This window comes from Parasteatoda tepidariorum, chromosome 4 (assembly GCF_043381705.1).
Source record: "Parasteatoda tepidariorum isolate YZ-2023 chromosome 4, CAS_Ptep_4.0, whole genome shotgun sequence".
Classification (NCBI taxonomy): Eukaryota; Metazoa; Arthropoda; class Arachnida; order Araneae; family Theridiidae; genus Parasteatoda; species Parasteatoda tepidariorum.
In genome coordinates, this window is record NC_092207.1 from 37,533,906 (window position 1) to 37,560,865 (window position 26,960).

Consider the following 26,960-nt stretch of genomic DNA (forward strand, 5'->3'; position numbering starts at 1 on the left):
ATTTTTCTTTTTTAAATTCAATAAGCCACGATAAAGAAGGAACGTTACAATGTTGCACGCTACATTAAAGACGTCTCCAGAGTAACTGAATGACTGTTCATATAGAAATCACAGGTATTAGTCTCATACAACAACGCCCCCTATATTTCGTTGCGATCGCGAATTGGGAAAGAGAAAGAACTAGAAGTCTGTAGTTTATAAAGATTTGAAAAATTTCCTCAACGTGGCCATTAAAAAAACTTGAACATGACTATAAGCCAGTCTTGAATTTTAGTAACCTTAAATTTTAGCCGTCCTGGGTGGTCGCCCAATTTGTCCACCCCTAAGGAGCGTTTAACTTTTGCGATTGTCCACACTCTAATGGTGAAAGGATGCGAAGTGTTGCTATAGATGGAGAGTTCTGCTCTGCGCCTCCTGTAGCCCATTTCGATTACCAATACAAGTTTCGGATGCCAGTCTATTGGCTTTCAAAATGGGCGACAGGTGGCGTAGAGCAGAACTTTCTACCTATGGCAACACTTCGCATGATTTCACCATTAGCGTGAGGAGAGTCATAGACGAAGGAAGTACGTTAGTTTCTGTCTTGATTTTCAAATAGATCTTTTAAGTTAAAAAACTATATGGAATTGAAAACTACATTAAACATAGTTCTAAAAGAAAGCGTCATGGAAATTTAAAAAAAATATTTTTAACAATTAGTTGCGAAAAATATTAAGAAAAGAAAAAATATCGTAGTACATTCCTATACAACTGAAAAGAGGAGGAGAGGGAAGGGTGAAGAGCCAAGGGCATGGAACCGGCCTTCTTCCCAGATAGCGTATTCGAGTGTTGCGATCTATGCTTCTCTTTCTTCCTGAGAAAATTTACTTTGAAAAAAATCCCAGTGACATAAACTAACTCATTGGGTTGCCATCAGGAATGATACTACGCAACGGAAGTAGATGTTTTTAGAGTTCGTAACTTCTTAACATAGAACAGCATATCATGAAAATCAGACCTGCTCATTTAAACTAAGACTATCATTAAAAATAAAGTATGATATAGATGCAGAAATGTTTTAGAATTATGCAGGTATAATTATTTTTTCTAAAAACCTTTAAAACATTTTTTAAAACTATATTTCAGAGGCTGAACTTTTAAGATTCTATACATAATGGAACTGGAAGCGTCATCTTTAATATTCATGATTAACTGCGGCTTATCTGCACTCAAAGGCCTTAAAATTGAAATTTAAAAAAAAGGAAAAAGAATTTTGCTTGAAAATTATACTTAGGTTATAAAATAACTTCTTCAAGATACTCTCCCAAAGTTTCGAAATGATTTTTTCATTTGGAGAAAAGCTGATCTGATTTTCCTGAAAGCACGAGTTTTTACGAGAGCACGAGTTGAAACCACGCCTGAAAAGCGGGCACTGACGCTCTTCATGCGCTCTAGCTAGCTGAACCCAATTGGGAGACGAGAGTGTTACAATTTTACCCCATTTTTTAAAAAAAGTGCAGTTTTTTTTATATATGCTCTATCATTTCAGTGGAAACTCTTACGTTTTTCCCAGTGGTTTCTACTCAAATACTAGAACAAAAAAAGCGCAGAGTTTTTTTTCTTCCAGGAAGAGCAATAAAATGGCAATTATCTGGCCCAAATAAGTTTAACATCAAGTTTCTGTAAAAAGCTTAAATACTAGCAATGTAATGAGTTAATATTTTTTGTTATTTCAAATTGAATTTATATCTGTAACCGTTTGCTTAACTGTTTAAGTTTAGTTCAACAATAGAACGTTATGCTTATAGAACGTTTGTAATTCGGAGGCGGGGAGACATTTTTAAATTTCGTCTTCTTTTCTATTAAATCGGTGGAGCAACTTCATGAACTCTCCAGAACTTAGCTGTCTGTCATTTATAAATACGCTTTTATTTATAATTTTGGACAAACTTTCTTCGTGTTTTGATTTTTACTAATTTTTTCTTCCTATGTCATTTTAATTATGATTCAAATCCAACATATTTTCATGCCATACAATATTGATAATTTTAAAATACAATTATCGGCATTTTTATAATGTTAATGATTTTATAACGGTATGATGGAAAACGGTTACTTATTTATTTTTACACTTACATATGCAGGCTTTTGTGCTCATTACAAAGTGCTGCTTATAAACCCATGTCAAGGTGAAGTACAGCTAGCCCAAGTAAGAGAAAGACATCACAAAGATACAACCAGGATTAAGTGGAATTCGCTGTCTCACTGTTTTGGAAATTTAAATATTTAACTCTCTGTAGCATAAAATGTTTGATGTTCTGTAGCGTAAAAGATGATAAGAAATATAATAGTGATTAATCACTACTATATTTCTAATATAGTAGTGATTATCACTACTATATTCTCTATCAATGTCACTTTTCAAGGTTATTAAATGAAAGAAAAATAGGGCACTGAGGATTATGTATAATTGATAAACCAGCTTGCATGGGAGCATTTAAAATGAATGTAAAGTCCTGCTAAAATTGATGCATCTAAAACCGGGCAACAGGTACAATTTTTAGTGTCAGGTGATTTGATTGCACTTAGGGTTGGCCTGGGAGTTCAGGGTCCAGGAGGGCACTTGAATTAGCCCTCCCCCTTTAAAGAATGAAATGTCCTTAATTATTTTTGGAAATATTAATAGAGTGTTATTGATTTAGCTTAGTAACTTGATTTACATAATTTACAAGAAATTTCAAACATTCTTATGTAGACAAAATATTGCACATTTAATTTTAAAGCAATTACTTTTTAGTTGACATGGTTTATTTTAAAAAATTGCATGGTTTATTTCCAAAATTGAAAAAATTGCAAAATTAGTTTTGTTAGTCTTTAATTTAATTATTATCAACAAAATATATGACAGGAAACTAGTTTCTTCTGTTTCCAAAAATATATTTTAATTTTTCTTAACCCTAGATTGTCGAAACAGCTTCAAACATGGCTTAAACTATTATAACCTAACATTTCCTGACGTGTTTTGTTTTTACTTAATCAACATTTAAATTTCTCGAAACAAAAATGGTTGTCATAAATTTTCCACATCGGGGTGCATTTCAATTCTCAAGAGCTGATACGTGAAAACAATTTTAAAAATAAATCATAGCACAATAAAACCAATAATCTTTGAAACAGAAAGAAGTGCTAAAATGCCTATATTGTTATGAGATATTAGCATTTAAGTAACTACTTTTCACTACAAGACCAATTTAAAATCAGTGGATTTAGTTCAACTTATTTCATCAATTCGAGATGTTGGGGTAATATATTAAACACCCTTTTAAAGTTTTAAATGAAAATAACTTAAAGACTTTTTTCAACTTAAATGCAATTTTTAGCTGCTCGGGAGTCATAATTATTGCCAATACAATCTCCAGAAAGAAGGAAATAAATCTGAGGAGATCCCTAATATATTCCATACAAATTGTCGCAAAAATAACTGCTTCTTCCTTCCCCCCTCGGACACTATCTGTGAGAAAATTCAATAATAGCTGTAAAACTCAGTGTATTTTCCATTAAACTTGACTAAAACGTTTTTTAAATTTGATCTGATCAGTTAAACAGTTTTCTGGGGGATCCTGAATTCCGAGAAACACACTGACAAACCCTCAATTTCCCATATTTTTTTCCTTCCTGTTTAAAAAAGCTTTAATAATCTTGGCATTAGTCAAAACGAACAAGTGAAAATAAATAGCCATTAATCCTTTAATCATCAGCAATAATGGATTCATTGGAGATTTTGGAACCAATGAAAACATTTATGTTTTCCTCCATTTTGCTACAATTAAAAAAAAATTTTTTAACATCATAGCAGTCTTATTTTTCATTTCTGTTCAGCATATAGTTCAGTTTGTATCAGACCTACGCTGCCAATGCGAGAAAAGAAATTTCCTCAGCTTTTATGATCTCGTATAAGAGTTTTATGGCAAGTGTCGGACCTTGACCCATTTTTGCCTATAGCACCCTTGAAATAAAAGTGCTTTAAAAAAATAAAATGAAAAGAAAAGAGATAATACAAGCGTTTCTCATTAATGCAAAACCACCATTACATCAACACATTATGGACATTAATTCATTGTATATATCATTAACTCGATGATGCAAAACCATTTAAAGTTGCTTAGACATGAAAATCGGCTGCTTAAAAAATATGGTAATCTACATTTATTTATGCCAAATAGATATTTCCTTCTATTACCTACCACTCCGGTAGCAGAATTTATGGAGTAAATTCACAGCACTATCTTCATAAATCCAAATTTGTCTGCGACTTCAACGAAGTCAGACAGAGATTATTATTGCTAAAATTTAGCTTAATTTAAATGATACGTAAAAAAAATTGCAGATATATTTAAAAATTAAATGCTAAAAAACTTTATATGACTTAAACTTAATTTTAATGAATAATGATGCTAAAAAAATGAATTAAATCCTATGAGTATGTAATCAACCAACAGAAATTTTTTGTTCTTTACCATCCGCTCTATGAGGTGTTTTCTCAATTCAGTTTTGTAATTTTGATTAGAAACAATAGAAATAAGTTTAGAGTTGTTTCAATAAGGAGCCTCAACAATTTTTGTTTAACAATCTGAAATGAAAAATAATCTGCAGATCACGTACAGCCCCCGCTGACGGACTGGAGGGTTTCTGCAATCAGGCCTACCACTAGTTTGGTAAAAGGTATGTGAATATAGTACATGACTATGCATATGAATATTTTTCCTGTCTTTGAATACTATTTCTAAGCTTTTATAAGAAATAATTTTTAATTTCTACTTATTTTTTTTTATTAAAGATGAAACAAAATGAACTACCTAAGTAAACAAATTAAATGAAAAAAAGATAACTTTTAATTCTATTAAGAGGGAGCATTTATGGTGTCATATTAAAATCAAATATTTGAAAAGCAGACACGTTCTACTAAAAAAAAACAATAAAAAATGAATAATAATTATCAATCTATGCTTAAGAAGGCTCAGGGGATAGAGCTATCATCTTCCAATGAGGTGAACCGGGTTCGAATCCCAGCGATGGCTGGTCGATACGAATTCCGCATCCGGCTTGCATCAACTACAGTGCTGACGTAAAATATCCTCAGTGGTAGACGGATTATGGGTTAGAGTCCCGTTGCAGTTATGCTAATCGTGGGAGGTTTTCGTGGTTTTCCTCTCCAAGTAATGTAAATGCGGGTTAGCTCCATCAAAAATTCCTCCACGAAGGCAAATTTCTCCCAATACATGATCCAGGAGTTCTCCTGTCTTCTGGATTGAATTCAAAATCACAAGGCTACGGAGTTACTTATATATAAAATATAAATAAAATATAAAATAAAATATAAAATAAAATATAAAATAAAATATAAAATAAAATATAAAATCTATGTTTAAAGTTGACATCCACTTAATTACTTCTCAGTTAATTTTAAAAGTATCGTTTTAAGCAGTTTAAGAGCAAAATTTATGTAACTATTAAGTTATTAATATATCATGGAAAATAAAATATCTTGTTTAATTCAAAAAGAGACGAAAAATTTCATAGCTCACTTACCACTTTTCTAATTTTAATAGAACACTGTAACCATTGAGTTTAAAAAAAATTTCATATGCTAGACTAATATCATTAAGTTTTTAATAAATTATTCCGAAGTATCGTAGAATTATATTTATCTTTCAATGAAATTTGTTTGTTTCTTTGCAGTTTTGAAACAAAACAAGTTTTCGAAATTGTGCTGCAGGATATAACCCATCAGTGTGTGTAATATTTTTTTTAACAGTCTAATTTTTTTGCGCGGATTTATTTTTACAAATATATTTTTAATATCAAAACTCTCCAAAAAGTCGGAAAAATAATTTCATTAATTACTTGAGTTAGACTGATAGGAAAAAAGTTGTCCTCTTTCAATGTACGATATTTAATAAAAAATTCTATCCTTATATCTCAATAAATTCTATCATCTATCAGTTTTCGTTCTCAGACTTATTCAAATAATAATAAGAGAAGATAACAATGAGAATGTATCAAGAATTTGGGAATTTTATAGAAATTCGAAAAGTGACTATTTTTGCCATACATAAAGTGACCCTCTTTTTATGCAGTGTATCAGTAAAGTCATGGTGTACTTTGGTCCTGTAACCTGTGAAAAGTGCATCATGACTTTACGGACTCACTGTATTTGAACTGTAATTGATTTATCAATTTGTATGCTTATTCATCTTGATAATATAAATGTGATTAATTTTGTAAATTTTATTATTTTTTTGTTTCCAATTTTTTTATGTCAATCATACTGCGTGACAAAGTTATAATTTATGACTTAAGATCCAACCTATCTAATGCACGATTTTTCTCGCCCCTGACGTATGTTATTGAAAGAGCTAAGTTACGGTTTTCTAACACGATTTATGACGTCACATTGGAGTTGAAAACGCTAACGAAACTAGTAACCGGTCTTCACATCCAAACAGAACTGTCATGATTTCGGCTGTTTTTTGAAATCGCTTAAAGAAATGAATATGAATACTTGTTTGTTTTATAGTGTTTTTGCATTTATTTTGGTTAAAAATGTGCATCTTTTAGGAAATACTACCTCTAATTCAACGGTAAGATTCTGTATAATTATTTTTATGATTTTGCAAACGATAAAAAATTATTTATATTTATTTATTTATTTTAAAAAAATTGTTCGTACTTCTTATTGTAGTAAACGATAAATATTATTCTTTTTCAACATTTTAACTGCTTAATCTTTTATGTCGGATCAAAATATTGCAGTTAAATAGGATTTACATAAATAATAATTTTTGAGGAAAATAATTCAATGTTTTTAAAAATAAAATACATAAAAAGATAATAACTGATTGTCCATTGGAACACTTTGAAAAGAACGGAAAGTGTACATAGACTTTTAAACATTATTTCGATTTTTTTTTTCAATAAAATTTCTTCATATCATAATTCTTGCAAAAAATTTCCAATTAATTTTAAAATATGTTATATTGAAGGCAAGCACATGTTCTTTGACGAATACAGCACTGAATAATTTCATTTAGAGAGACGCCGAATTTTGCCAATAAAACAAATTTATTGGCAGGTGTTTTGAATGTCAATTTTCTGTCTTTTCAGTTGACTCAAAATGGTTTCAACATACTGTCGATAGTATGGTGAAGATATTATTTTTATTACGAAATACTATTTATATCCGAAAAAGTTATTTTCCTTCCGTAGAGCGAGCAAAATCTTGCATAATTTATTAATTCTCACTGCAATTTCCTTATCACAATTTTATAGTGATTCAAAATAAAATTTAGCAAAAATGAGAAAGTAAGGTATTTTTAAGATTAAATATTATTTCTTTCCATCCTTCAAAGATCTTTAATCTGTAATGAAGTACTTTAGTTTTGTAATAGCTATTATTTTCGTAACCTATTTAAGTAATCGTATGGTCAGTTTAAAAGGGAAAAAAAAGTTCTTTATACGCAAAGGTAAGCCACACAATCTTAAAAATAAATAAAACTTAAGAAAATGACAATACATTCATACTTACTAATGCGTAGATTTCTCCATTTCTTTCATTTTCAATTTTTAAAAATTATGTTTGGATAGTTTTAAATCTCAAACTAGCTATTTGTTAATTATAAATGATGTGTAACAATTTTAGTAATAAGCATCTTCTTTTTCCTAACTTTAAAATTGTTGTCTTTTTTAACCAATAACTGTTCTTATCCTCCTCTCCCCTACTTTTGAGGTCTTTCTTTACTTCACATTAACCCTCTAACCTGAAAAATGTTTTCCCTTGGTCAGAAAACATTAACACTAAACTGGTTGTTTAATACTCAGAAAATTTATGGTAGCCTTCGTCAGCGTTTTTTTTTCTTTCTTTTGTTAATTATGCATGTTGTATATTACATTGACTTTATTTTTAATTTAAATGTAGAAAAATTTCTTTAAAACTTTAAAAATTACCGTAATTTCGTATCCTTGTAATTATGTAGTGTGGCGTAAAAATATAGGTTTACATTCAATCAATTAAGATGCCTCGTACGCAAAGTTTTTAATTTAGAAATAATTTTTTTTTACATTTATGTGTGTATTATACACTAAAACATGGTATAAATACAACAAAAATATGAAGGAAAAAAATTTTTTTTTAGAAAATATATAGGTGAAACTGAATAAAAAAAGACCAAAAATCGATCTCTTCTCAAAATCACATAGCGTTGTTTACATTTTTTTCTCCATTATTCTTGCTTTACAATACTCATAATAACTCATCTTACGCATTAGACATAACATTAATATTTAGATATTCTATATCAAATTTCGAATCTTATTTGTCAGAAAAGGCTGAAAATTTGCAATTACTTTTATTATTTTAGCTGTAAAATATGAAATACGTAATAGTTTAATAAACTAATCCGTGGTCTATTTACAAGACATATGTATACAAAATATTCATGCAAAATTTCGCGTAATTCGAATTAAAATATTTTGAGATATTGCATCTAAAGTGAAGTAAAATAACCGAAATATATATATATATATGTTATGGTAGTTGTTAACTTTAAGAAGTCGATTTCATTTAAAATGTTAAAATAATGTCAATTTCATTGTTGATCAGGACAGAAAGTTTATTTATTCTTGCTGAAGTTTATTTATTCTTGCTGAGTTTATTTATTCTTGATATCAAGATGAAAAGGGGCAAACTCTGGTAATAATGATATTGTTGCTTATTTTTGGGAAGATAATTAAAGAAATATTCTTGATTACCAAGATTTTTTTTAACAGCTGTAACATAGGATTCTATCTTACCTTAAAAAAGTAAATAGTAATGTACAGTTTATGATTAAAAACAGCTAAACATATTTTACTCCTTCCAAAAATCGGTTACTAATGATATGATTTTGCTACCGGCTCTTCTCCGTTCCGTCTTACTTTTAGGCCAGTTGTTGACAAGTTACCAATATACCATAAACAGCTTTCATTTTTTAAAATTAAATTCTCCGACTTGACATGTATCTCGCCTGGGCCGCAAAGCGGCCACTATCCCTTTCATCAGGTAGTGTTTGTCTTTGTATGAGTTCATTGAGGTTAGCAGTCTATATGGTACCTGTCAGGGGGATTCAAGCACTTTGCTTGAATAAATAATAATAATGAACTTAAAACGAAACAGCTTGCTCTAAACTGTGTGTGATTTTAGTTTTTGGATGCTGGCTGATGGTCAGCGTGGGGAAACGCTTGATGAAGCTTTCAATATTGCAGTTGTTGAAGCTGATGTTATAGGTGGATCTGTGATTAAGAAATTTGTTAAAGCTTTTATTTATTTTGATGATTGTGATATGAGGCGTCGAGTTTAAAGTGAGAAGCTGTTGGTCTGTATTTTATATCTTTTTTGTAGTTTTCAAAGTTAAATATCTGTCCCTGAATTCCGAGGCTTTAAATCTCTATTTTTTAAACAGGAAAGTTTGGAAATAATTTGGTGATTATGAACTTTTTAAAAAAGTTTTTATTCATCTTAACTTTTCTACCACTTTCTCAATTTTTATTCGAAGTAGCAACCATATTGTTTTTGCAGAAACGATTTTTGAAAAAGTAATGCTGATTTTTCCTGAAGTTTTCGTGGATAGTGGGATTATCCCTAATAAAGATTTTGAACTAAAAGAAATCGATAACGGATTGTTTTATGAAAATTTCCTATCGCAAGCGCATTACATTATAACTGTACGGGAAAAAATAAGAATAAAAAAAATTTATTAGTTACTACTTTTTATTCATATTTCCCTTTATTATATCGTTCCTTAAATTTAAAGTTCAATTCAAATGTGAAAAAAAAACTGTTACGAGATTATTAAGGCAAAATAAGTGAATTGATGGAGTTTTGTGGGAAACGAAAGCTATGAAAACACGTGAGATGAAAAACGCAAAAATCGACCTCTCCTGAATATTTTTATTTAAAATGTCATAATTCACAGAATATGAATCGTAAAATCGAAATTTTAACACAGTTAAAAGGCTGTGTGAATATATTATATTCATAAAAATGGAAATGAAATTTGATTGAAAATCACGTGCGTGACTGTTTGCAATACCTATGCAAACAAAGGCATTTGCACAAATGTTTACTTCAAAACATTTTTAACAGCTTCTATGGGGTCTTAGATGTTGGCGAAACATTATTATTAAACTAAATGATTATTATTAAACTAAATGAATGTTATTAAACTACACATTATTATTAAACTAAATGATTATTATTAAACTAAATGATTATTGTTAAACTAAATGATTATTATTAAACTACACATTATTATTAAACTAAATGAATATTATTAAACAACACATTATTATTAAACTACACATTATTATTAAACTAAATGATTATTATTAAACTACACATTATTATTAAACTAAATGATTATTATTAAACTACACATTATTATTAAACTAAACATTATTATTAAGACATTATTATTAAACTAAAAACTGAACATCAAATAGATTAAACAGCAAAAATAGATTAAACATCAAAACGTTTCCTCACATTGATATTTAACCCTCATCTACAATTGAAAATTTTGAGCAATCTGATTCTTTTTATTTTAACATGCATTATTTCTCAGAGGAAGGAGCTTGAAACGTTGAATTAGCAACCAAAAGGTCAGCTGTCCACAATGTGGAACTTCATATTTTAAAAAGTACATGATGGATGGGATGAGGGCCGCTTGACCAGGTGCCCAAAAGCCAATACATACTAAGAGTAGGGCAGTGATATGTGTGAATTATGAAATAATTAAACAAACCAAGATTAAATATGCTATTATCTCGCTACAATTTTAAATATTGTGATGTGCTAGGGCTTTTTAATAGGTTGTCATCCATACTTAACCCTTTCATCGCTGCCATGACGTGTCTTTGTCCCACCCTCTGATCTTAGCGCAGCACTAACATTTAAACAAAACGCAAATTCCCATAAAACTTGCTTCTTTTAATTTGAAAAATAATAATCAATTTGCAATTAATAACTATATTCCCTAATACAACAATAGAGCATAGTGAATATTCCTGGAAGACGAGTTATCTCGTTCGTTGAGATGAAAAAGTTAGGTAACCATAAATTATTTCTAACACAAAAGAGCTCAATAGTAGATAAGTCTGCAAATTGTAACGGCAGATACTGCAACGATTGATGTAGCGAATTTCGAATGATTTCTAAACAGGGATGAAAACAGAGTGGCTAATATTATCCCCAATTGTTGATATTCTATAACGTGAGCGTAATGTTGACAGAGTGCTTCTCTTCCTTCTCGACTTAGTCCTTCAAACATCACGGAAACATGAAAATTGGCCTTTAATCTTGCAGAGACTCATCAATGTTAACAAATCGTATTTCCGGTGTATTACCTCGCTTAACTGTGCTGATATAAATGTTACCGATAACAAAGTTACCCGGAAAGAGTTATAGCGTTCGACAAGGATTGCTTTTACACTATTATACCATTACAGCTAAGAATCAGATGACCATTATTTACTGTTCATTTAAAGCCTCATCGACTTTTTTAAAATTTTACTTTTGATTATATATTTAAAATATAACAGTCGCTATACACAATTCAGAATTCAAAATTCAGGGTTGAGATAGTATGAACAGTGAAGTTCGTATTGATATATGTCACACTGCCGCAGGTAATTTTTTTTATGCAAGTGCATCATCTAAAATACATAAATCGAGGCGAAATTACTTTACTTTCTCTTTTTTCTTCTTTTTTTGATTTTCTTACCTTTTTCTTTTTTCCCTTTAATTTAATAAAAATCTTCTGTATATTTTTTTTTTGTTTCAACTTATATAAACCTGTGTTTCATGAATACTGAATTATTATTATTTATAATTATTAAATTATCATCAAAAGCGGCGTTATATTGATGTTAGTTTTTTCGAACCATAGTTTTGGCCTAATTAATAAAGCATAACAGACTTGGCCTAATTTGGCCTAATTAATAAAATATATCCACTGTTTAACAACACTCTTAGGCTGACTGTTTCTAATATGCTTCGATTCTATTCTATTTTTGAAGATTATGCTCCAGTTTGACTAATTTAATTCTGATATAAAGGAAATATTCATATGATCTAACTCTTAAATAAAACGATGTGGTATGGCATCCGGAAAGTCCTAGCACCCCACAATGCTCTAAGTGGTAGTGAAACAACTATTCAAACACGTTTATTGTGTTAATTTTGTCAGCCTTTAAAAATTTTTTACCCAATTATCAGACCTTACATATTTGTTTAAATTATTCACTGATAGTGCAGCTCAAAAACATTCTGAATCAAATTTTATTAAATCAATAATATAATTGTAAATCTTAAAACTTACTACCACATTAAGTATTTGGAAAAAAAATTGAAAATTCCCGTTTAAATGAGTAAAGTAGGCAAGTTATGCCGTATATTTTATCCCTAAATTTAAACGCCCTGTAATAATATATAATTGAAAATAAATGGTATACTGATTTACGTCTGGTTTTGTGTACCACGGTTGAGATAAAAGTGCTCCTTTTATAAAGTAAAGGAGTTATATAATAATTCATATTTTTACCAAGTGAAAACTGAATTCTGCCAGAAACCACTGTAAGTTTAAGCAAAAAAATAGTAATAATAAAAAAAAAAACGTAAGCATATTTTCATATCCATGTTAATTATTTTTGTTGAAAATTTTGTTGTATACAATTATTTAGCAGAACCATGATTAATAATAATAAAAAAAATCATGCTACTCTCTCTATTTTACTTTTTGAAAAATGACATTATCGAGGAGTTAGAACAAATTTCAAAGTAACCACGTTCCAGAAATGTCTCACAACTAGTAGAAAAAGATCGAGAAAACATTTATTAGCTAATCATTGTGTCAAAAATATTTGTGAGTTAAATATCTGAGTTTTAAGTAGCAAAACCGTATTTCTAAAATTAGCGTGAAATTTTAGCCAATAGCATATAGGATAACCTCATGAAACATTTGTCACCCCTTAAGTTCTTCCGACAGTAACTATTCTGGTATGAGATTGTATCGAATATTGATTTTTTTTTTAAAGAAAGTATACGAATAAGGGTTTTAAGTTTTCGCGAAACTCTTCGGGCTTCATATGAAAATAATGTTAACTTTGGCAACAAAATGCTTTTCTAAAAGTTAAAGGAAAAAAATTAGAATGTTGGGGAAAAAATGATAAGTATGTGAAATTATTCTTTTTTCCACTATTATTAAATAAAATATTGAAAAAAAATATTAAAAAATGAAATATTGAGAAATAAGATATTGAGGAATAAAATATTGAGAAATAAAATATTAAAAAATAAAATATTAAAAATTAAATATTAAAAAATAAAATACTAAAAAAATATATTAAGTAACACTGGAAAATATGCCCTAAAATGTCATCGTAAACGGCTAAAGGCACGTCCATTTTATAATCAGATCCACACGAAGAAACAGTTCATTATGGCTAAGAGCCCCTAGAGGTGTATGATGACATTTCCGGACATGGGTTCCTGTGCAATTTTAATCCTGATCATGCGCCCTAACTGCCCTAGAAGTTTATAACATCATTTATGCAATCCCCTGTCCAATGTAATTTTGTACATTTTGACAAAATTAGACTAAAAATGTCATTAAATAGAATGAATGAACTAATGAAAATTCTTTTTTGCATCGAATTATATTTGGATAAACACAATTTATAATAGTGGGTAAGAATTTTTCCTCCCCTTTAACAGTTTTTGAGATATGGTAAAGTAAAATTAGCATTAACGGGTACGAACTTTGAACCTCTCTTCTGACCAAACTATTAGAACCATATATTTTGAGGGTTATAAATCTGAATCTGTCGAAAATAAGTATGTTTTTTCAGAGAAAGTACGGTTTTGTGTTTGATTCCGTTACTTAAAATATCTTCTGCACTAATTAGTTAGAATATTTGAGGTCTTCCCTGTGAACCATTAAGATTGAGTCCTTGCACGTGAAAATCCGATCATTAGATTAAAAGTTATTTAGGGTTAATCATTTATTTTCGTGCCCTCATCTTGAATGATTTGTATCATGTGTTACTGCAGTGAATTACTATTTACGAAGTTTTTTAAATGAGTATTGCTATAATATGATGAAAGTTAAAATCCGTATCTTCTTTTTAAATCAATGATAAATTAGATTTGTATTTTCTAATTTATTTTTATTCACATGTTTATTTAATTTTGATACCCAGCAGAACTTCTTGCTATGTAGCACGATCTCTTAGGAAAAAAAATATAGTGCGTGGAGTCCCTCCGCGAGGAAGAAGTTAAGCTTCGTAACCTGCGACNGCTTAACAAAAAAATATTTTCGAGATTGTCTTTTGTTGTCGATTCCATTATTTGAAATTAGTATTACATGTCAGGTGAAAAGATTTTTACTGTCGGAGTATATTTATTGGCTGAAAAATCACGTGGTAGGATCCAGTTTTTCCTCATTCATTTCCAGATTGGTTTGGTTGTCATCAGCATAAAACTAATGTAAGTCGTAGTGGTCTTGACTACTCTTGACTAAGAAAAATAATATAAATAAAAATATATATTTTTAAAAGCAACGTTTTTTGTAGTGAAGGATAATAATTAAAAAGTAATAATTTTTAAAAAAATATAAAATAAAAAAATTATAATTTAAAATAAAAGAATTCAAAATAAAAAAATTCAAAATAAAAAAATTCAAAATAAAAAATAATATTTTTAAAAACCACGTTTTTGTAGCGGAGAATAATAATTAAAAAAATATTTAAAACCGAAAAACGTGGGGCGCATGAAATACATAACAGTACATATACACATACATATATACATTTTCATACTCATACACATGCACAGCCACATATACATCCACATACATATGCACAAACATATTCCACATTCAGATACAATTACAATTACAGATATATATACATATCTTCTCAAGAGCACACATACATACACTAATATAACAATACTGTTATGTATTTAATGCGCCTCACGTTTTTCGGTTTTCAATTTTTTTTTAATTATTGTTCTCCGTTGCAAAAACGTGGTTTTTGAAAATATTATTTTTCATTTTGAATTTTTTTTACAATTGTTATCCACTAAATTTGAAAATAAAAAATACTATCCTATTAAATTGTATGTGTATCAAATCAAACTAAAAAAAATATTTATAGAAAAGCAATACTTTTATGACTTTTATTATTTTTATGCTAGTGAGAACCAAAACAATATGGAAATAAATGAGGGGAAACTAGATCCTACCACGTGATTTCCCGGCCAATAAAAGTGTAGCGTTAAACGTTTAACGCAACCTTGTTGGAAGTCGCATAAGAAGTATAACTTCAAAAATCATCGACCTAAAAAACTGAGATATATAGTGCATGAATATTGAAATATATATTTAGATTTTTTTCTCACTAATATAAAACTTAAAAATAGATTGGTTTGGATAAAAAATAATTTTATTTTTATTATATTAGATAATTCCTTAAAAAAGCTTTACATTAGTAATTAACTTTTCTCGTTTAGCAATATTCTGAGAAAGTGTGATACAATCGGAACTACTTCAAAATTGTTAAAATAAAAAGTTACTTTTAGCGTTTAAAATTCTTCTTTGAAACGAAAAACTATTTGTGAACTTTTCGACAAATTTGCAGCTTCATTAATATTTTTCCTACTCGTGTAGCTTTATAGTGTATCACAATGTCTTTAATTATAATCCTTTTTTTTAACCTGAAAATTGTAGTAAACGGCAAGATATTAAAAATAATTCCGGATATGGCAAAGAAAATCTAGTTCACGAAAAGCAATAACTTAAATAAAAATCAATATTTAGAGATATTTTTGGCCGAAAATCACATTTTGCTTATTAAACTTTTCATTTAGGACGAAAAATAGAACAGCTTAATTTTTTTTCCTTCATATATTATCTAATAAACAGCTTAAAATTTCTTTTTAAACTTAATTGCTTTTTTTAAAGCTATATGTAAATTAATTCTTTTTAACTTTCAGAGTTAAAAAAAAAATAATAATAGAGAGAAGCTAATTTATGTGTTTTGTCTTGTATTTTTATTCTGGAATATAATGAAGCGTTAAACCAGCTCATGACCTAATTTCGGAAACATTAATGACCATTGGCACAATTACAGAGACTTAATTTTGTTTTAAGAAATCAGCGCTCATAAATAATATGGGTTCTAGTCCTCAAGTTTCACTCGAAATTTTGAAATAATTATTTAACGCATTGAGACACCACTAGTTGCACATACATTAGAAGCAAAGAAGTTTGAACAAAATGCGAATTACTATTTCACCATAAGGTTTTAATTCGAGTATTTTGTTGAAACTTACTTAATAGAACTTTAATTTTAGCTTTGTAACATAATTTTTTCACTTACGAAATTTTTCCAGAACAAGAAAAGAAAAGTAAATATCTTTATGAAGAGTTTATTTAAGAATTAGCTTCAAACTAAATTGAATCGGTTTCCCGCCAAAAACACGAATCTGTCCATTTCCCAAATGATAAATTAAGGCTTTTGACTTAATGTCATCAATTGTAAATTACTCGTCTCCTAGATTTTAGTACATTGATTTGTCAGTAGATCAATCTATTATTAGAGAATGAAAAAAATGAAATAAAAACGTTAGAAAATGATAAACTTATTTAACACTAGATTGCTCAAGGGAATAGTTTTGACTGCTTTTTAATTTCAATTAGAAAAACAATGATGTATATAATGACGCAATTTCGTAGGATTATGTGACATTTTGTACAACATATTATTTCTTTATTGTTAATATTTACTAATAACTTGCTATATTATTGTAAATAATATGAAAAAAATATTAAAAATTAATTTTAAACAAATTTATTTACACTTTAGTTATTTTTTCGCAATCCAGTCCTTCTGATTGCATTTGGGCAATATAGGTATATACTAAGTTTCAGCCTTTCTAGTGTTAAGGACTTAAGGTAAAAAATAGATTTCTCATAGGTTTATGTCAATAAATCAATCCAAAGTTATAGAAAAAATGGAGGTGTTCGAGGAAGAAAGACTAAAGATTTGGAGGAATAATTAGATGTTTTGGAGATAAATAAATTTATGTATAAATTTATTAATAATAATATACATTTAGATTTCAGAAATAAATTTATTTTAGCAGAGGAATCTATAAATTACATGATAAATGGGACCGTAGGTGGAAGATGGGCGTACTTAAGGGCTTCCAGGAACAAATAAAGTCTTTGGAAATAAATCGATATAACCAGAGGAATAAATAGATTTCACAAGAACAATCTATTGCTAGATAGTAAATGGAGACGTAAAGGACTTATAAAATAAAGTAAGGCTTTAGAGATAAATAGATGTGACCAGAAAAATGAGCAGATTTTACCAGAGTTATCTATTTTTAGATGGTAAATGAAGACATTAAAGGTAGAAGGTGGTTTTTTAGAGCTTCGAGGAATAAATTAAGGCTTTAGTCATAAATAGATGTAACCCGAGGAATAAATAGATTACACTAGAACAATTTATTATTGAATGTAAATGGAGGCGTAAATGGAAGAAGATCTTAGTCTTGGTGGAACAGATAAATCAACTGTTACATGCATTAAAACTTGATCATTAAAACTTGATGAGAAGTAAAAAAAATATGAATTTTTTTCCGAATATATGGAGGAGAACTGGTTAAAAAAGGATCAGAAATTGAGCTCTATTAAAAATCAAATAACTTTATTGAAATTTATAATTTTTTTTAATCATTCCTGTTTTATAATACTCATGAAAACTCAACTTATGGAATAGACTACGCGCTGGACAACATGATATTAATATTTAATTATTTTACAGCAACTATTGGAACTTGATAAAAAAAGGCTAAAAATTGCAATTAGATATTTTTATTTATGCTGTAAAATTATTCTGTATAATTAAATTAATATTTTATTCTGCATAAAAAACAGAAAAATTAAAAATTATTTCTTAGTCAAAATTTGCGGAAAAATGGTAGTCGGGTACCTAAACTGATGAACAGAATTATACCAAAAACTCCTAAGGCTTTTTCAAAAAAAAATTTAAATAAATAAATAAAATTAACTGATGTGGCTGAAAAACTACAAACCTGCCAAATAAAATAAAAGCAAATTCTTCCATTTTACTCATCGTAAGTAAAATTCAGTCTCCTTGCACNATAAAGTAAGGCTTTAGAGATAAATAGATGTAACCAGAAAAATGAGCAGATTTTACCAGAGTTATCCATTTTTAGATGGTAAATGAAGACATTAAAGGTAGAAGTTGTTTTTTAGAGCTTCGAGGAATAAATAAAGCTTTAGTCACAAATCGATATAACCAGAGGAATAAATAGATTTCACAAGAACAATCTATTATTAGATAGTAAATGGAGATGTAAAGGACTTATAAAATAAAGTAAGGCTTTAGAGATAAATAGATGTAACCAGAAAAATGAGCAGATTTTACCAGAGTTATCCATTTTTAGATGGTAAATGAAGACATTAAAGGTAGAAGTTGTTTTTTAGAGCTTCGAGGAATAAATAAAGCTTTAGTCACAAATCGATATAACCAGAGGAATAAATAGATTTCACAAGAACAATCTATTATTAGATAGTAAATGGAGATGTAAAGGACTTATAAAATAAAGTAAGGCTTTAGAGATAAATAGATGTAACCAGAAAAATGAGCAGATTTTACCAGAGTTATCCATTTTTAGATGGTAAATGAAGACATTAAAGGTAGAAGTTGTTTTTTAGAGCTTCGAGGAATAAATAAAGCTTTAGTCACAAATCGATATAACCAGAGGAATAAATAGATTTCACAAGAACAATCTATTATTAGATAGTAAATGGAGATGTAAAGGACTTATAAAATAAAGTAAGGCTTTAGAGATAAATAGATGTAACCAGAAAAATGAGCAGATTTTACCAGAGTTATCCATTTTTAGATGGTAAATGAAGACATTAAAGGTAGAAGTTGTTTTTTAGAGCTTCGAGGAATAAATAAAGCTTTAGTCACAAATCGATATAACCAGAGGAATAAATAGATTTCACAAGAACAATCTATTATTAGATAGTAAATGGAGATGTAAAGGACTTATAAAATAAAGTAAGGCTTTAGAGATAAATAGATGTAACCAGAAAAATGAGCAGATTTTACCAGAGTTATCCATTTTTAGATGGTAAATGAAGACATTAAAGGTAGAAGTTGTTTTTTAGAGCTTCGAGGAATAAATAAAGCTTTAGTCACAAATCGATATAACCAGAGGAATAAATAGATTTCACAAGAACAATCTATTATTAGATAGTAAATGGAGATGTAAAGGACTTATAAAATAAAGTAAGGCTTTAGAGATAAATAGATGTAACCAGAAAAATGAGCAGATTTTACCAGAGTTATCCATTTTTAGATGGTAAATGAAGACATTAAAGGTAAAAGTTGTTTTTTAGTGCTTCGAGGAATAAATAAAACTTTAGTCACAAATCGATGTAACCAGAGGAATAAATAGATTTCACTAGAACAATTTATTATTAAATATAAATGGAGGCGTAAATGGAAGGAAATCTTAGTCTGGGTGGAACAGATAAATGCTGTAGAGATAAATAATTGTATTTGAATCTCGATATTTTTTCAAAACGTCTTTTTTCAAGTTAGATTATTGCTTTATATTTAAAATCTTCGGAACGATCGAGTCATAACTGCATTCGTACAGAAACAGAATCAGGATTGAAAAAAAAGAATTAAAAGCGGTAACTTATATGGATGAATGGCTAATTCAACAGACATATTTTTGCTTTTATTTCAATTTCAAGATATCTAACCGATGTTGTTTGTTGGATACTGGTGGGAGCTCGGTAATGGCGCGAAGCTCCAACAACCGATTCACCTATACTAGGCAATCATGTGTTTACAAGTCATTAAGTTTACAATCTTAAGCTGGGTCTAACTGATATTAGTTCAAAAAATAGCTGTATAATTTTTATTTTGAACTGACTAGCGGTGAGTTAAATAAATCTAACTATTAATATCCGCACACAATTCATGCTGGTAGGTATACGTGACAGTCGGCGCGAAAGGGTTAATGAAAATTGAGTTGTAGATACTAAATTCGATACTTGAGCTGGTCATTTGTGACTTGACAAGAGCTTAAAAAATGGAGCGTTTAAGGTGCCCAAATACTTTTGGAGGTAAAATTTTATATTTTTAGTTTATAAAGTTTTTATATGCATTTATGTGTGAATTATACATTAAAACTTGATAAGAATAAAAAAAATGAAAAAAAATTTTTTTTTCTCTCGAAAATATGGGGGAGAACTGGTAAAAAAAAACACCAAAAATTTAGCTATTTTAAAAATCAAATGACTTTATTGAAATTTGTAATTTTTTAAAATTATTATTCTTGTTTTATAATACTCATGAAAACTCAACTTATGGAGTAAACACAACACCTCCTAGAATAAGAAAGGCCTCAGCACGGATCAATTTAGTAGTCCGATGTGACGAAGTTAACTGCGCAGTTGATGAAAAATAAGAAAGATGTCATTACGTTCGGGGTACTAAGCTGCGCAGTGGTTGAAAATACGAAATATGTCATTACGTTTGGACTACTAAAGGATATTTATGGTAACCCGTGCAGAGGCCTACTCTTTTCTAGGAGGTGTTGGTAGACAGCGCGCTAGACATAATAGTAATATTTAGATATTTTACAGCAACTATCGGAACTTATTTATGCTGTAAATTTTATTATGCTGTAAATATTATGGAATATTTTTATTTATGCTGTAAAATATAAAATAATAGTTTAATCCTCTAGTCTATTGTCTACTCCCTACACATATAGACAACATTTAAGCAATTCGAACTAAAGTATTTTGAGGTATTGCATCTAAAATAAAGAAAATAACCGAAAAATTAATTCTGAGGAAAAGAACAAAAGGGGCATAGTTAATAATGTAATAACCAAAACAAATGATTTTTAAAAATCATCATAACTTTAGTTCGATTTGACGTAGAAACAGAAAAACAGAACTCAAACGGTTTTAAAGAAAGAAAAGTTCACGGTTGTATTCTGTGTTAAAAACAGAAAAATTATTTTTTAGTAAAAATCTGCTAAAAAAAAAATGGTATAGTGGGTCCCTAAACTGATGTAATTTATTTGCGCAACTTACCACTAATACAGAAGGAGCAAAATTATACAAGAAACTCCTAAAGCTTTTTTCAAAACAAAAAAAAATAATAATAAATAAATAAAATTAACTCATGTGGCTAAAAAACTAAAAACCTGCCAAATAAAATAAAAGCAAATTCCTCCATTTTACTCATCGTGTGTAAAATTCAGTCATTTCAGTACATGTTTCAGCATCAGTTTTTTTTAAAAAAAATCTTTTAGATTTCATGTTTATCATACTGAGCCATCGAATAAATTCTTTAAATACCTCTAGTCCTTGAATTCGAAGGTTTGAATATTGATCAGAAATTAGCAAAATAAACTCAATTACAAAAAAGTTACTCCTATCATTTCTAATTTAGCGCTGAAAGTAACACGGAAAAGAGAATGTCCAGCAAAATCATTCGAGCTACCACTTTTTTCATTTTTTGAAATGGGGACCCAATCTCTCAAAGGAATTTTAAACGTAATGGGTTCATTATCTGGTGGGATAATAAATGGGATTTAAAATGATTTCAACCACCATGACATATTTTAAAAATTTAAAATATATATTCAAGAAAACTGGTAATTAAGTTGTGATATTCCTAAGAACTGTTATCACCAATGAAATTCTGTGAAGTAATGCAAATTCAATCGTCACTTTATAACCACAATAAGAATTGTCCTCAAAATTCTAAAAGCTAGTAGTTAAGCTGAAACATTGAGTTTAAAGAGGTTACTTTTAAGGTCCATGATCTAGATTGAACCTGTTATGCATTTTTATGAAAATAAAAATTCGTTTTTGAAAGGGTTAAGTGTACTTTCGAAGACAATAGCATAATTGAGAGAAAAAAAATATCTAACATTATTGTAGTTGGTAAGTTTAAATAAAAATTCATGTGAATTTCCTCTCCTATCAATACAGCCAAAAGTAAAGACAAAGGGTTGATATTTTCGTATAAATCGTTAAACATTTCACATTGTTTGCTATAATTCTTCGTGGAATAAATCAAAAATTTTTTTTTGATGTAAATCATGGAACCACTCTCTCTACCATGATCTTCGACGAAGTAGAAAATTTCCTTGGGTTGCTTCCTGTTTTATCATGCGGGGACTTTGACATCTTATATAATGGCGGGCGTTCAATAAAAAGAATTTATAAAAGCAATCACACTTCAAATCACAGCAATCACACTTGTCACCTTCTTGTTGGAGGTGAACAACCGTTTGACGTTCGGGAGTGTTGCAAGTAATATATAATTCCTCATTATGAGGAACACTTTGGAATTCCTTTTTCACGAAAACCGGAGCTATGAATCAAGCGCAAACGATTTGATAACATTAGTTTCTACAACATATTTGTTGACGCAGGTGAATACGTATGTTTGGTTATTCAACCGTTTTTCTTCCTTTTCACCTGCATCAGAAAGTTAACTGCCGACCGTGTTTTTACTTAAAGGATTGGACAATTTGATTTCACGGTTGTCGTAAAAATTTAAATGTGAAATAAAACAAAATATGCAGAGAAGTTCGACGAGGAGAGTTGAGTTGTTTTCTATGGAGTTGCGTTTATTCTAAAAAATAAATACGAAAGCTTATTTTACAATGAAACAAAATTATCCTTTTTTTCGATTAATTTTTTTATTCATTTTATTTTGCGGATGATTAATTTAAATTTTATAATGATTAAAGCCAACTTGCAGCTGGACCCATGGATCAAAAGTATTGAAATAACATTTAGAACGTGGTATATATTTTTCTCTATTGCTTACAAAGTTTACTCGTGGAAAACAAACAACATGATCAGTGTGACCAAGTCATTGCCATACATGGTCATTGTCTTTGACCAAAAGTCTTTATCTCAAAAACTCGGAAACTATCCATTGGTTTAATACCGTTTGATCCCTTCCCATTTGAGACTACTATAGAAAATTCCCCTATTTCGGGTAGTAGGGTTTGTTGGCTTGTAACGTTTTAGGAGGTTGATCTTGAGATTACTTTTTACTTTTATTTCAAAAACTATTACTAAATTGACATCATTTCCTTATACAATAAACAAATTTTTTATGAAACATAAATTATATTAATATTAATAATCGATTATTATTACAATACCCGATTAGAGTACAATGAGGAAAAAAACATCAATACAGGGAATACCGGGCAATGGCATTTAATTTTAAATAAAACATCAATGAAAGAAAAAATCTTATGATATAAATAAAAATAGATAAGTGAAAGAAACACCTGGTAACATCTCTTAACATTAAAAGAATACTCAGTGTGGCGAACAAACGGGCAAGGGAATATCGAAAAGCCTATCTTAAAAAAAATAAATAAATAAACATCTGTATAGATAATGCGGGCAAATGCAAGGCTTATAATTGAGAGTAAACCTTGAGTGAGAGCAGCATTAAAAATATATCTCAACTACTAAAAAATATAGGAAATTTGGAAACAAAAAATTATGTTGCGCTATAAAATAAAAAAATCCAAAAAAAACTGAAGCGGTAAGATATGAATTGAAGCGGTTAATTATAAAAACGTCATTCGCTTCAAAAATATACCATTTGGAAATAATAGTCGTCATGTTTCACTCGCTCAAAAACAGGCACTCATTTTCAAGACTTGCCAGACGTAAATGAGAAGAGACAAAAGTGATTTGAAATATAAAATGTAAAGTTGCCAACGAAAAATGGAAAATAAAAGTGAGAAGCAAAACTAGAAAAACTTCAGTAGCCGAGAGTGAATAAAAAAAATGAAGATGAAAAAACTGAACAAGGAAAACCACTTTAGCTGAGAGGGGCAAATCAGGGTAAAATGCATTTCCATGTGCTATGGAGGGGTAGTGAGAAACTTATGTCGTTAACAAGGGAATATACTAATATTAATTATATAGTAAATAAACATTTTTCGAGTACATTTTTATACAAAACGAGTTGTGCATTTTCTACAAGCTTACAATTTTTATTATTTTTTCTTCTTCGTAAACGTTTTTAAGGTTATTTTTCCAAAGAGAAAATGTATCAGAATGAAAGAGTAATCAAATGATGTTTTTGAGTAGAAAATGGCTTTTTTAAAGTATAAAAACAGAAAAGAAATCATAAATATTCTTTTAAGTGATAAAATTGTACAAAATTTTGTCTAATGTATTGGACACTGAGTATTGGGAGGTTACGGATTTAGTGATTAATGATAAATACTTTAAGATGAGTATGTTTCCTTTAGTAGTTGAAATCTGACGCGATAAAAAAAGCTTTCATGGCTATAAGTAGACCTTCAAGAGCAAGGAGTTTAAAAGATTACTAATGCTACCTAAGTACAGCAGTAATAATACTAGATTTTTTAGCACTTGGGTAACTGTTTGTATTAAAAACTGTAATTTGGGGAAGTGATCAGTTGGATGGGACAGCATGTTAAATGTCACCTTGATAACTTTTAGAAATTTAATGCACCATTGATGCATAACAGTGTTATTACAATGAATCTTTACAAGCGGGATGTTAGAATGGTGTGAGATCGTGCGATTCCGCTCGTTCGATTAGAAACGCTTACGTTGATGTAATTATCTTACTTCCAGCATGGTCACATGATCAGTGTCTTAACCTCTACTCCCCCTTTATTTATTTTTCCTTTTCAACTGTAGCAAAATCAAGTTTAATAAACAGCTCTCTGCCACTGAGTTTAATATCACTCATTATCAATCGCCATTACGCAGTGGGACTAATCATCGCAATATGACTAATTATCAATCGCTTCTATGCCTTGTGTCTTTTTCTTTTTTTTAAATTTTTAGCACAGATTGTAAAGAGTAAATTTTCAAAGTAATTGCACCATTTACTGTTTTAGGTTTAAAGCGTAAGTATTTTAGAATTTTTTAAAAAAAATTTATTCTATACAACAATTTTCTTAATACACAAACTGATCACTAACATAGGATTTATTTATTTACCTATCTATATCCAACCACAAATACTGTATTGGACACAGCTACCATTTTTTAAACTTTCTATTTAAGATACTTTGCAGCGGTTAAGATACAAGAAATGATTTCACAATTCCAACAAGGATAATTTTAAATCTGCAAAAGCTTAATATTTTTGATTGTTATTGCTCAAATGTATAAAATGTATAAAATTTACTCGAATTATGTGCTTCTAATAATCTTGACTTCGCCGGTCACCGGTGACCCCTGTGGTGCTACGAACAAACTCAGTGTCGGTCACCGGTGATCTCCACGGCATTCAACGTGTTAAAATGATGTTTCAAACTTTTATTATGATTATTTTCATATGTACAGTGATTGGGATTAACTTTCGTCAAAAAAAAGTAAGAATAACATTGAGAATACAAAATAATAAGCTGAGTTTGTTAAACAAATTTTTACTTACATAATTAAATTCAGCAATGCTTAGATCTTATACAATATTATCGATGCCACGTCAAAATATATGTCAGATTCTAATTTTTAAATTATGTCGGGCCATATTATTTTTGATTCGCAGATCTTTCAATGATTTTGAGCCGGAGAGTTTTCATCATTATTTAAAATAGTTTTACAATTTATGCTTGAACCGTTAATTAAAAAAATGCTAACCACCTTTATATTTTAATAATTTAAATACATGTATATATAAAAGACCTGATAAGTTTACAAGTTTCAAACTCAAGTCATAGTTATAGTACAATGTATCTACGTATTATCAGCTTTAACGTTACTTTGGATGACACTTTTTTATTTTTTTACTGCAACAATGGAATTGTTTCCGTGCCAAGCATATATTTCATTCATGCTTTATACAGTGTTTTCTTCTTTATCGCATATGAAAGGCATGTTCTTATCTTAAATGATAACGCTGAAATAATCGTGTTACCTGTTTCAATCTTTCCGAAAATGAACTTGTCTCTTAAAATAGGACAGTAATATATTAATATGTATGATATTCCCCTGCCATACATAAACTTTTTACGAGATTGAAAAGCTCAATTATGACTCAAGTGAGCTATCATTTTGTCTGTATCTTTTGCATTTAATTATTTATGAGCAACTTTTCATTGATTTTTATCTGACACAAAAAAGGCCTAACGTAATTGAATTAATTTTTTTCAAATTGATAGAATAATTTATATTGGTTGATTTTAAATTAATACCTCACAATTAAAAGTATTAAACGTATTCTCATAGCTCGGAAAGATAAATGATTGGTAGCCGAAGCTTCTCAAGACTACTAAGAAATGCTTAGATTTAGCTTTCACTTGATAAGTACAAAATTATCGCCGAGGAATTTTTTTCACCCATACATATTACTACATACATTTTACGCGCTGAAAACGTAATTTTTATTTGTGAATTTGTTCAAAAGTTATTGCAATTTTAAATGTTTTTTACTCTTCTTCTTTCCTTTTTTTGCTTTACAAATAATCAAGTTACATTTTTTTTAATTTTTATGCAAGACTTAACACTTAAGTGTTAGGTCGTGATTTTAAAATCACGAAAAGGCGAAGAAAAATTAAACCAACTACATGTATTAACTGTTAAACTTGTAGTAAAAAATTATATGGGATGTTTAGCTGGCAGACAACAACTAAGTTGAAATTTGACTTACTTAAAGGGACATTTTTTTAATGGACTTAAAACGATTTTTTTTTTAAATTTCTACTTTCTAAGAAAGTTATTGCATTTTATTTTGATAATGCTAATTAATAAGTTAACGCTCCTTTTGTCTTTTTTTTGCTTATTAAATAT

The 26,960-nt window shown here is 29.0% G+C and overlaps 1 protein-coding gene across 1 annotated transcript in view; it reads left to right on the forward strand.

Annotated features, from left to right (window-relative positions):
* The first annotated feature begins 6,453 nt into the window (after positions 1-6,453).
* The window catches only part of LOC107444493 (cubilin), an 80,906-nt gene continuing 60,399 nt past the window's right edge, over positions 6,454-26,960 (forward strand). The window contains exon 1 of the mRNA XM_043056066.2: positions 6,454-6,620. Coding sequence (XP_042912000.2) covers positions 6,528-6,620 — 93 coding nt within the window. The 5' untranslated portion in view covers positions 6,454-6,527. The remainder of the gene's footprint in view (positions 6,621-26,960) is intronic.